General features: G+C 38.4%; 1 protein-coding gene across 1 annotated transcript in view; it reads right to left on the reverse strand.

Moving 5' to 3' along the window:
* LOC140206022 (protein YIPF1-like) overlaps window positions 1-12,162 on the reverse strand; it is a 36,136-nt gene extending 23,974 nt beyond the window's left edge. The window contains exons 1-7 of the mRNA XM_072274062.1: window positions 12,025-12,162; window positions 11,142-11,218; window positions 9,811-9,974; window positions 9,280-9,360; window positions 8,677-8,764; window positions 5,820-5,936; window positions 3,301-3,467 (exon numbers count right to left, since the gene is read on the reverse strand). Coding sequence (XP_072130163.1) covers window positions 3,301-3,467; window positions 5,820-5,936; window positions 8,677-8,764; window positions 9,280-9,360; window positions 9,811-9,974; window positions 11,142-11,172 — 648 coding nt within the window. The 5' untranslated portion in view covers window positions 11,173-11,218; window positions 12,025-12,162. The remainder of the gene's footprint in view (window positions 1-3,300; window positions 3,468-5,819; window positions 5,937-8,676; window positions 8,765-9,279; window positions 9,361-9,810; window positions 9,975-11,141; window positions 11,219-12,024) is intronic.
* Between the last annotated feature and the right edge of the window lie 307 nt (window positions 12,163-12,469).

Raw genomic sequence — 12,469 nt, forward strand, 5'->3', positions numbered from 1 at the left:
TACAAGATCTATGCTGTCTGTGTTAGTACAAAGCATAGGAAAAGAAACTCAGTGGAAGTTTGAGCTTGAATCTTAGTGGGCGAAGGATAGCTGGAGCTGGCAAGTGAATGGTTTAAAGAAAACTACCCGCTTTGAGCTTCCACTACTAGTCAGAGCGGTCGGTCTCCATTAAATCAGGCAACTGCTGAGCAAGCACTGCTACAAAAATTTTGTTGAGTTGCAAGAGACCAATTTTGGATACACGAGATCTAATTTACCTCAGCAATTCAACTTTGCTTTAGGCATTGGATTATTTAATTCATATGTGGGAGAAGTGGTGGAAATGTGTGGAGAAGGAAATGAGTTTAGTTTAAGATTAGTATAAATGGCGGCTTCATGGTTCTCTCAGACGGAGGTGGGGGGGTGGTAAAAGGCCTGTTTTTCTGCTGATAGTTGTATGATTCTAAGAACATCAGATACGAAGGATGGTTCATTAACACAAGTATAATAAAGCAGTGCCTCAAGATTCCAGAGTTGCATCTCATCTCAGGAAAAAAGCATGATCACACAGTACTCTTAGAAACATTGTTTTCATAGTCATAGTGATAGTCATACTTTATTGATCCCGGGGGAAATTGGTTTTCGTTTTCATAAATGTGGTTCTGAAAAGTGCATAGCTACATTACTGAATTTTTCTGAAATGTGATGATACACAAGAGGCTCTTACTGTAGATTTTCAGCAAGAATCCTCAGTCATTATTACCTTTGCACTGTTGGTACCAGCCTTGCAATACATTCTATATTTTGTCCTGCTCCTCACCTCAGCACATCTTTGTTATTTTGTCTGCAGCTTGTATTAAAATAATGAGCAGTTTCGCTTTGATCTTCTCTTACAATGTTTACAAATAGCATGGCCAACCACTACAAACTAAGATGAACATGCCTCTGTGATCTTTGAATCTTCTATCAGCTATTCCTTAAAAAAAACCTCAGCAGGATCAGATATCCTGATATCAGTCGGCTTCCTGAACTGTGGCCAAGTCCAAGCCGCTAAAGTAGTTGGCTGGTGAAGTGTCCCCAGGAACACCTAATCCCAGCAACAACTCTTAATACCTTTCCAAATTTTCCACCTGCATTTCCTTCACCTTTCAGGGAAGTCAGTACCATCTTCAAACAGACCCAAATACTATAAAGTTAACAATCCATATTACTTTACTCTTTTTTTTGAGTACCCACAAAATCGTTCCGAGTCTTCTCCAATCAGAAGCCCTGGATGAACCATGAGATTTGAAATCTGCTGAAGGCCAGATCAGAGGCATTCAAGTCTGGTGACCAAGAAAGTTAAAGAAGTCTAGGTACGATCTCCAGAAAGCCATCTCACAGGCAAAGTGGCAATTCTGGACAAAACTTGAATCATTGAAGGATACTTGACAGATGTGGCAGGGTTTGAATACTATCACTTCTTACAAAGTCAAGTCAAACGACGCTGGTGACAACAGGGCTTCGTTTCCAGATGAGCTCAATGCCTTCTATGCTCGCTTTGACTGTCAAAACATGGACGAACCATCATGAACTCCCACAGCCCCAGATAATCCTGTGACTCCCATTTCTGAGGCTGATGTGTGAGCTGCCTTCAGGAGGGTGAACCCATGGAAAGTATCCAGCCTAGACGGGGTTCCTGGCTGAGTACTAAAGACCTGGGCTGGATGGAGTGTTCACTTCAACCTCTCCCTTCGGTAGTCTGAGGTACCCATCTGTTTCGGGCAGACTTTACTTAAACATTGCCTAAGCAAATAGTAACCTGCCTCAATGACTTATCATCCAGTAGCACTTACATTCACAGTGATTAAGTGTTTTGAGAGGTTAGTGATGAAACATATCAACTCCTGCCTCAGAAACGACTTAGATCCACTCCAATTTGCCTACTGGAGCAACAAGCCATAGCAGATGCCAACTCATTTGCTTTTCACTCAACCCTGGAACATTTAGACAGCAAAAATGCATACATCAGGATGCTCTTTATCAACTACAGCTTGGCATCAAAATACCACCATTCCCACAAAACTAATCAATAAGCTTCAATAACCTTGGCCTCAATACATCTTTGTGCAACTGGATCTTTGATTTCCTCAGTCAGTTTGGATTGGCAACAACGCCTCCTCCACCATCTCCATCAGCACAGGTACACTACAAGGCTATGATTTTCCCCCAGCTCTACTCGCTTTACACATATGACTGTGTGACTAAGCACAGTTCCAATGCCATATTCAAATTTGCTGACAACGCTACTGTTATTGGCCAAATAAAGGTGATGATGAATCAGCACAAAGGAGGGATACTGAAAATAACAACAACTTTGCAATCAATATCAGCAAGACTGAGAAGCTGACTTTTGACTTCAGGAGGAGGAAACCAGAGGTCCATAAGTCAATGTTCATCAGAAGACCTGTCCTAGGCCCAGCATGTACAGGAATTTACAAAGAAATCATGGCAATGCCTCTGCTTCCTTAGAAGTTAACGAAGATTTGGCCTGACTTCTAAAACTCTGACAATCTTCCATAGATGTGTGGTGGAAAACATATTGACTGAATACATCACAGCACGATATAAGAACACCAATGCCCTTGAATGGAAATCTCACACAAAGTAGTGGAGGGGGCCCAGTCCATCACGGGCAAAGCCCTCCACACTATTGAGCACATCTACAGAAAGCATTGTCGTAGGAAAGCAGCATCCATCATCAGCGACCCCCACCACACAGGTATTGCTCTCTTCTCACTGCTGCCATTGGGAAGGTGGTAGAGGAACATCAGGAATCACACCACTGGGTTCAGGAACAGTTATTAGCCTTCAACCATCAAGCTCTTGAACCAAAGGGGATAACTTCACTCAACATCACTTACCCCCATCATTGAAATGTTCACACAACCTATGGACTCATTTTCAAGGACTCCTCATCTCACATTCTTGATATTTATTGTTTATTATTATTAATTATTCATTTTTGTATTTGCAGTTTGTTGCCTTTTGCACACTGGCGGAACACCCAAGTTGGCGCGGTCTTTCTTTGATTCAATTATGGTTATCATTCTAGTATGGATTTATTTAGTATGCCCGCAAGAAAATGAATCTCAGGGTTGTACAAGGTGATTTATATGTACTTTGATAATCAACTTATTTTGAACTATTTACAAATAGTATTCCTCCTAAGTTCCTGTTGTGTTGTTCTACACATACATTCCTCTGGCGCTAGTACTGGAGTTAAGATCTGTCACACCACCCCAATGAATTTAGCCTAACCGAAATCAAGGTCATACTTACTGCGGTAGGGATGTAAATAAATAGTGAGTATCCGTATACACACACTATCTCCAAGAATGAGTACGAGACAATGTTCACTACTTTATTGTTTCTCCACATCAGAAATCCCCAGAGTCCAAGAGGAATAAGCCAGGCGTAAGTGTAGATTGCTGTAGCTGCTATAGAAACTACAAATAAAAAGAAAGTTATGCTCCAATAGCTACTACAAATACATTTTTATACTGAAAACTGAAAGCATTGAGAATTTATAAAGGAAATAATTGTAATAATACCAGTGTCTGTACTATGCTATTTATAAATTCTGAATATGAATATCTTATGAATTGCAATTGTAGCTTTCTGTCCTAAACATGATCAGGAATAAATACTAAATACTAAGAGTACAAAAATCAGCCAATAATGTTTTAAACATTAAGAATGGGAGCCCAATTTCTATCAATCTATGAATCACATATTGTAATAGAAGCTGGGCCACATTTTGTTGCCCATCTTCCTCACACTTCTGCTCTGACTTGAGCCAAATGTGGACAGCCCACCTTACTGGCCCTTTGCAACCTCAGGGCAGTTTGCTATCTGGACCTCACTGCTGTACTTGACCTTCTTAATATCCCTCACAAGCTTTGACAGAAGGCAAAACTAATGACAGTGTCCTCAATCAAAACTGTCAGTGCTACAAGTTGGAAAGTGGGCAGCCCCAGACAGCCACCTGCTACGGCAAGCAAAATTCAGTTTCCTGAATAAAAGCAAAATGTGATTGGATGTTGCTTATTTAAAATGTAAGAATTTTAATTCCAGTAGAGAGAAGAATTTAAGGACCTCCAGGGGGAGAGAATCAGGCAGGGAAAACAAGCATTTTCTTATACACAGTGGATGCCGATTAACTGGGACAGATCAGGAACAGTGCAATTTGGCCTAATTAAGCAGCTACCCCAATTAACCAAAGTTTCATGGAAATAGGTAAAAGACAAAACTACCATTTAACTGATTAACAAATTATGTATTTAGATGAAATGCAGTACAAATTAGAACTCTACTAATAATATTACTATAAAACTGTGTATTAGTTCCTAATAGTTATTAACAGAGGAATTTATCCAGATTGTTCTGTCATGTTCTTCTGATTGACTGTAAATGAACAAAATCACCAAAGACACTTAGTGTAGATAATGGACTGTCTTCATTGTCTTTCTGCATGAAGTAGTGTCATAATTCAACAATAAATTTCCTGGCATCCTGTGTAGTCACTAGCTCAAGTTCCAATGTGTCACCTTTATTATACTTTCCTTTTTTCTCAGCTTTGTGCATTGATATAATGATTTTGACAATTACATCCTCCAAATCTTCATTTTCATTATAACATTCAAGATGATTGTCAATACCTTCAAATTTTTCATTGTTTCTAACTTGCTGAAGTAGTGAAATCATTTCATTTTCACGGCTGGCCATTTCTGGCATCTCCAAGTCTGAGTGCTCAAAACTGCAGTGAGCAAAACAGTTCTGAATTGTCATACTGCTTATTTCTTGCCAAGTATCAGTGACAAACTATACAGCCTGTTTCAAACTTGCCTGTTTGGCAAGGGTCTGAATTTTTTAAAAGTCAAAATAAAAAACAAAATTATTAAAAATCTCTGCTTTTTGAATTGGCATCTGTCAGCCAAATGGATAACATAAGCACATGCAACTAACACTTTAAGCACATTGTAGTATCTAATGGACATATAAGTGCACATGACTGAAATTAAAGAGAAACTATTCAGCAACAGTCTCCTGTCCCAATTAAGCAGCATGGTGTCCTAAATAAGTGAAGGGAATCTTGGCTACTTTCTCCATTAGTATTTGTTTTTTTAAGAGTTGTCCCAAATAAGCAGCCCTGATTAACCAATGGCCCAATTAGACAGAATCCACTGGATTATTTAACACATTATTGCAAAGTAGTTTAGGAATTTTGCATCACAGAAAGATGGCAATGAACAAGTGCACATCTAGTTTTCAGAACATATCCTGTGGCCTTTTAAAATTCATTTTCAGATATTATCTGCATCCCAGCAAAAGGCTGTATGGATCTTGTTCCAATGATAACATCACTCCATATTCAAACAACAATTTGCATTTGGAACTTTTACATTTATGCCTTCTGGTTACAGTCACTTTCCAATGGAGATTTTTAAATCCCCATTAAACCCTTTAATATATACCATTATCACCAACAGTGCAATTAAAATCTATTATGTTATTGCAGATTCTATAATTATGAAATTAGTCTTGTAATATTATCAGATTCCATCTACAAATGACAGCATTTAAAAGATAGCTTCTTGACCTGCACCATTTTTCATGTGAGACCAATACTGAAAAATGTGCACAATGTGCCTGATGAGGTCATTCAAGTCAGAGTGAAATGGTGATCAGTGTTTTCTTGTTCTTAAGTAGGATAGCATGTTTGTTACATCGCTGAGCCACCTAAAGAAAACATTTTAATGAAATTATATTTCTATAATAATGAAGTATTTCCTCCCTACCTTTATGGAACTCAGGTACGTAACGATAACCACGCTGGCCATGATGAGTCAAGAAATTGGCTAAGTTTCCACTTATTGCAATTGCAAACACCAGAGTGGCACAGATCCAGAAGGGACCTGACAAAGACAAATTTCTAAAATAAAGCATTTGTTTGTTTTTCCTAAGTATCAAATAACAGTAACAGATTTGTGACCTTCATCTTCATAATATAGAAAAAATGTTCATTTCAGTTTTGGAATTTTTAGAAATACTATAGATTTCCTCAAAGATAATCACTATTTTTTTTTACAAAAGAAAACTTCTATACAATCATATATACTAAAGGTATTAACTTGCAACTCAATGCAAAAATGCATGCAAATGTAGTTGAGAGGTTCATTTCTTCTGACCAAACATTAGAATGGGGAAGAAACGTGACTTAAGTGACTTTGACCGTGAGATGATTGTTGGTGCCAGGCAGGGTGGTTTGGGAATCTCAGAAACTGATGATCTGGGACTTTCATGTACAATAGTCTCTAGTTTACAGAGAGTAGTGCAAAAGAAATCAAACAACATCCAGTGATCAGCAGTTCTGTAGACCATAAGCTTTAGGAACAGAAGTAGGCCATTCAGCCCATCGAAACTGCTCTGCCATTCAATCATGGGCTGATCTATTTGTTCCAGTCATCCCCACTCCCCTGCTTTCACCCCATACTCTTTGATGCCCTGGCTAATCAAGAACCTATCTATCTCTGCCTTAAATGTACCCGATGACTTGGCCTCCACAGCCACTCGTGGCAACAAATTCCACAGATATACCACCCACTGACTAAAGTAATTTCTCCGCATCTCAGTTCTAAAAGGATGTCCTTCAATTCTGAAGTCATGCCCTCTTGTCCTAGAATCCCCTACCATCGGAAATAACTTTGCCATATCTAATCTGTTCAGGCCTTTTAACATTTGGAATGTTTCTATGAGATTTCCCCTCAATCTCCTGAACTCCAGATGAATACAGCCCAAGAGCTGCCAGATGTTCCTCAAACTGTAACACTTTTATTTCTGGAATCATTCTTGTGAATCTTTTCTGAACCCTCTCCAATGTCAGTATATCCTTTCTAAAATAAGGAGCCCAAAACTCCAAGTGTGGTCTCACAAGTACCTTATAGAGCCTCAAAATCATATCCCTGCTCTTATATTCTACACCTCTAGAAATGAATGCCAACATTGCATTCGCCTTCTTCACAACTGACTCAGCCTAGAGGTTAACCTTTAGTGTATCCTGCACAAGGACTCCGAAGTCCCTTTGTATCTCTGCATTTTGAATTCTCTCCCCATATAAATTATAGTCTGCCCATTTATTTCTTCCACCAAAGTGCATGACCATATAACTTCCAACATTGTATTTCATTTGCCACTTCTTTGCCCATTCCCCTAAACTATTTAAGTCTCTCTGCGGGCTCTGTTTCCTCAACACTACCCACTCCTCCACCTATCTTTGTATCATCGGCAAATTTAGCCACAAATCCATTAATCCCATAGTCCAAATCAATGACGTACATTCTAAAAAGCAGCGGTCCCAACACAGACCACCGTAGAACTCCACTGGTAACCGGCAACCAGCTAGAATTCACGCTCACTGTTTTCTGCCAATCAGCCAATGCTCCACCCATGCTAGTAACTTCCCTGTAATTCCATGGGCCCTTATCTTGCTAAGCAGCCTCATGTGCGGCACCTTGTCAAAGGCCTTCTGAAAATCCAAGTACACTACTTCTACTGCATCTCCTTTGTCTACCCTGCTTCTAATTTCCTCAAAGAATTCCAGTAGGTTTGTCAGGCAGGATTTTCCTTTCAGGAAACCATGCTGGCTTTAGCCTATCTTGTCATGTGCCTCCAGGTACTCCATAATCTCATCCCTAACAATCAATTCCAACAACTTCCCAGCCACTAACATCAGGCTAACATGTCTATAGTTTGCTTTTTCCTGCCTCCCACCCTTCTCAAATAGCAGAATAACATTTGCAATTTTCCAGTCACCTGGTACAATGCCAGAATATATCAATTCTTGAAAGATTATCGCTGATGTCTCCACAATCTCTCCAGCTACTTCCTTCAGAACCCGAGGGTGCATTCCATCAGGACCAGGAGATTTATCCACCCTCAGATCATTAAGCTTCCTGAGCACCTTCTCAGTCATAATTTTCACCGCACAAACTTCACTTCCCTGACATTCTTGAATGTCCAGTATACTGCAGACATCTTCCACTGTGAAGACTGATGCAAAATACCCATACAGTTCTTCTGCCACCTCTGCATTATCTGCATTAACATTGTCCTGTTATCTACCCTCGACTCTTTTTACCCTTTAGATACTTAAAAAAGCTTTTAGTATCTTCTTTGATATTAGTCACCAACTTCCTCTCATAATTCGTCTTTTCCTTCCGAATGACCTTCTTAGTTTCCTTCTGCAAGTTTTTAAAAGCTCCCCAATCCTCTATTTTTCCACTAGCTCTGGCTTTCTTGTAAGCCCTCTCTTTTGCTCAAACACTTTGGTAATGAGAGAGGTCAGAGGAAAATGGCCAGACAGTTCAAGCTGACAGGAAGATGACAGTAACTCAACTAACCACACGTTACAACAATGGTATGCAAAACAGCATTTCTAAATGCTCATGTCGAACCTTGAAGTGGATGGGTTACAGTAGCAGGGGGCTGCAGAACACACACTGTGTAGCCACTTTAATAGGTACAGGAAATACCTAATAAAGTGGCTGCTGAGTGTTAATATGAAAGGGGAAAAAAAGAGGACATTTCATATTCAAGTTATTAATTTAAGACAAAGTTCTTTGTTTTTAAGATAACTATAATAAAACATATTCTTACCATACAGATCCGGATTACTGCGGATATATAACCTCACAAAGTTTTTTCCAGGAAGTGGTAAAAGGGAACCTTTTATTCTATCCAATACCTACAATGCAGAAAGGAAAAATTTGAGTTTAATTATTGTGCTATGTCAGAATTTTCAACTTCCTAATTTCTTAGCAAGTTAAAAAAAAACCCCAGGTAACTGCTGAGATAGATGACTTCATGCACAAAGGTAACAGGGATACCAAATTTAAATATACTAGTTTGTGCAAGATTGGAAAAACAAACAGGCTTGGATTACATTACCTAATCGTTGATTATTTGAACATTAATGTATGCCTACAAGAGATAAAACAGGATCAGGCTCTGTAATCGTGCAGGATTTTGTTGCCATTCACTGTTATGATCACATAAAAGGAATGGTCATTTGGGAAGAAGGGGTTGTGCGCATCGATACCAGTAAATTGGTATCAGCCACAATCAAAACATGATGTAAATCAATACCCACAATGACAAGATGAAGATAAAGTAAGAAAATATTAAATAATATTATTAAACCTTGCTGTTTCATTATTATATAGTAATCAAAGATGGTAAGAAATTTAATTCTGTCCCTACCTGGAAGGTGTCAACATCAAAAAATGTTTGATAATACTCAAAAGTCCAAAAAGGAGCACTTTTCTTTTGTCCTGCAAGCAACTAAAGAAAACAACAAATATTAACCACAAAACCTGATCAATATTCTAAATGTGGATAGTTTTGCTTTACAAAATAGAAATAAAATTCATTAAGAAATAGCAAAGTTGCTACATAACAGGGATGATGCAATAACTCAATTAAAATTTCATTTAAAAGCAACCAATATTATAATCCACCCTTAATTTGCCTATATTATATTCACAAACAGAAACAAGAACCACATTCACTTGTGGTGTAACAATACAAAAAAGGACAACTAGATGCATTTCCAATAAGAAATTTTATGGAAGGTTTTAATTTTAAGGAGCACTGAAGGTGATTAATAATGATAAAAATTGGGTTATTTGACAATATTCTTTAAAAATTTTGCACTTTATTGAAATAATTATATATTTTGTGGTACATAAGATATTGAACTTATTGTTCAATTACTACTACAAAATTACTCACCTCTGCCTTGTCAGAGTCTTCATTCTCCAACAAATCTTCATCTTCATCTTTTCCCAGTTCATCTGATGGACCTCTCTGATTTTTAGGCTTATCATTAGGGTCCGTGATGCTTATTGTTGTGGCATCAGGATTTGCTGCCAATAGGTTTGTAGCATCATCAAACTCTACATTAAAACACAGATGAATGAAAGATTATAAAAGTATTATAAACCATCTGAATACTCAATGTTGCTGGAAATTTTATTTATGTTAAAGCTCTACAAATGGTCATTATTGTTGCAAACTAACTGTGCTAAATACATCACTAAATTAATAAAATGGGCCAGGGACAATACAAAAATAATTGTGATAGGCACTAGCAATTTACTTCTTATCCATTCCACCATAGTTCTGATAATGGATTGTAATAGATTTCTGAAAGGCAATGAGCCAATTCATGAACACTGCCTCACTATTTCTGCACTACTTAATTAATTTTAATATCTTTCTCACTGTAATGTGCTATGGGTAATCATAGGTAATTTCTAAGGGAAGTACATGTTCGGCACAGCATTGCGGGCTGAAGGGCCTGTATTGTACTGTAGGTTTTCTATGTAACTTATAGTATTTTTAAGTATTGCACTGTTCTGCTGCTGCAAAACAAATTTCACGATATATGTCAGTGATATTAAAACTAATTCTGATTCTGTCTAAAGAGGTGTTAACTAGCTTCATCAGAGGGCTTCAATTGAATCTATGCATTTATCAAGAAGTTAAACAATTTCATTATTTGAATTAGACTTATATTTTGTCTCTGTATTAAATATCACGTAACTACACTACAAGAAACTGCAAAAAAAAAGGAGTTACTTAAAACATGAGTGGTGGTGGTGCTGGTGGTAGGTTGGGGGGTGGGGGGAGTCATAGAACACCAAAACAGGTCCTTCAGCCGACTAAATCTGTACCATCCATGATGCACCTTGTATCTCAAATTCTGTACCTAGCAACTGCCCCAGATTACACCTCTCACCTACACACTAGGGGCATGTGACAGTGGTGGGATGTGTGAGAGAAAACCAAAGAACCAGGAGGAAACCTACAGGGTCACATGAAGAATGTACAAAAACATCAAATATAATCAAGATTGATAAATGTTGTTCAGATAATCAGATGTTAATAAATCATTTCAAAAATATTTCAAAATTAGCAGCTCAAGGGCAGAACTTTGTCAGAAAGACAATTGAAACAAATTAAATTAATAGTTTTAGAAGGTATTGACGAGTGAAAATTCAAGAACTACTGTGATTCAAACAAGCATCTCTGCATTAAAACAAAATCATAAAATAAATTACCTCGGAACTGCAAATCATCTGCAGCTGCCATTTACGTGATTGTCAGAACTATCAACTTATGAACAGACCTTTAGTTTCTGCAACATTAACAAATGACATATTCAGCTTTGTGAGAGATGAGGCCTTACTCAGATGAAGCTTCACCTTAACACAATGTAGTTACTTACAGTACTTGGGATATTAAATATCACAAAAGTTAATATTAAAATTAACGGTAGCATAAATTGATAATAAGAGGCACGTATGATTAAATGTTGAGATTCTGTGCTTGTATAGCACATGAGCTAACATTTTTTACTCGATAAAGAATTCATTGCATTACTGCAACAATGGATAACAAAGCAAATTAATTAAACGTTCCAGAGTTATCCACACCACTTAAAGCAGACAATTTTCGGTATCAGTAATGATGATCAAGAATGTGACAAATAGATCAAAAAAGGTTGCAGGCGCTGGACAGAAAAGGGGCCCTTCATCGAAATGACACCTTTAATTATGAGGAAGGTAAAAGGCTTGTTGCCTGCATCCGTTGATCCATAATCCTTGTTGGCAATTGAGGGGGGCGTTTTATGACGGTAAGTTCCAGTTCGACTGTGATGCCTCTACTGTTGTGACAGGCTCGTTTACGATCAAACAGTCTGTCAACCTGATCATCCAGGATCAGGCATGAAGAGCGGCCATTTAGATAAAGTAGTACGTCAGTAGCACTAGTAAAACAGGTGTGGGGCTGAATGACCGATGGATGAGGAAAAATAGAGGTTCCCACCGATTCCCAACATTTACGTTAAAGTATTAGGTTCCAGAGGAAGGGAACTATGATGGAGACCCTAACAACCCCCACCCCTTTCCTTTGCCATGGAGACAGGGCGCGAACCTCCCTCACCGCGGCAGAAGTTCACAGGCAATCCCCTCCTGACAGCGACCGTATTTGTATTCGCTGTCTGAATCCAGGGGCCGAGCCGGAGTAGATCCGGCTACGATGCAGTACTGGTCGAATCTGAGCTGAGCTTAGGCCGCAGTGACGCGTCAGCATCAACTCCTTCTTAAAGGCATTGTCACTCAACTCACTCACCACAGACTTTAATATGCCGACAGATAATTCCCCACTTATACACCTGAACAATGCTCCTGCACCGCGGCAAAGTGCAAAAGACAAAATAGCTGGCTTTGTTTGGACTCCACTTCTTAAAACTTACTTATAATGAAGTCGTTTTATCCTATATTCTACTATTTTTTTCGTTGATCTTCAATAAATTGGTTTAGATCTCTAAATGCTTACGCCCTGCCAGGGTCAAAGGGTCATATTTTACATAAGTATAAATACTGGC

This window comes from Mobula birostris, chromosome 12, assembly GCF_030028105.1.
Source record: "Mobula birostris isolate sMobBir1 chromosome 12, sMobBir1.hap1, whole genome shotgun sequence".
Lineage (NCBI taxonomy): Eukaryota > Metazoa > Chordata > Chondrichthyes > Myliobatiformes > Myliobatidae > Mobula > Mobula birostris.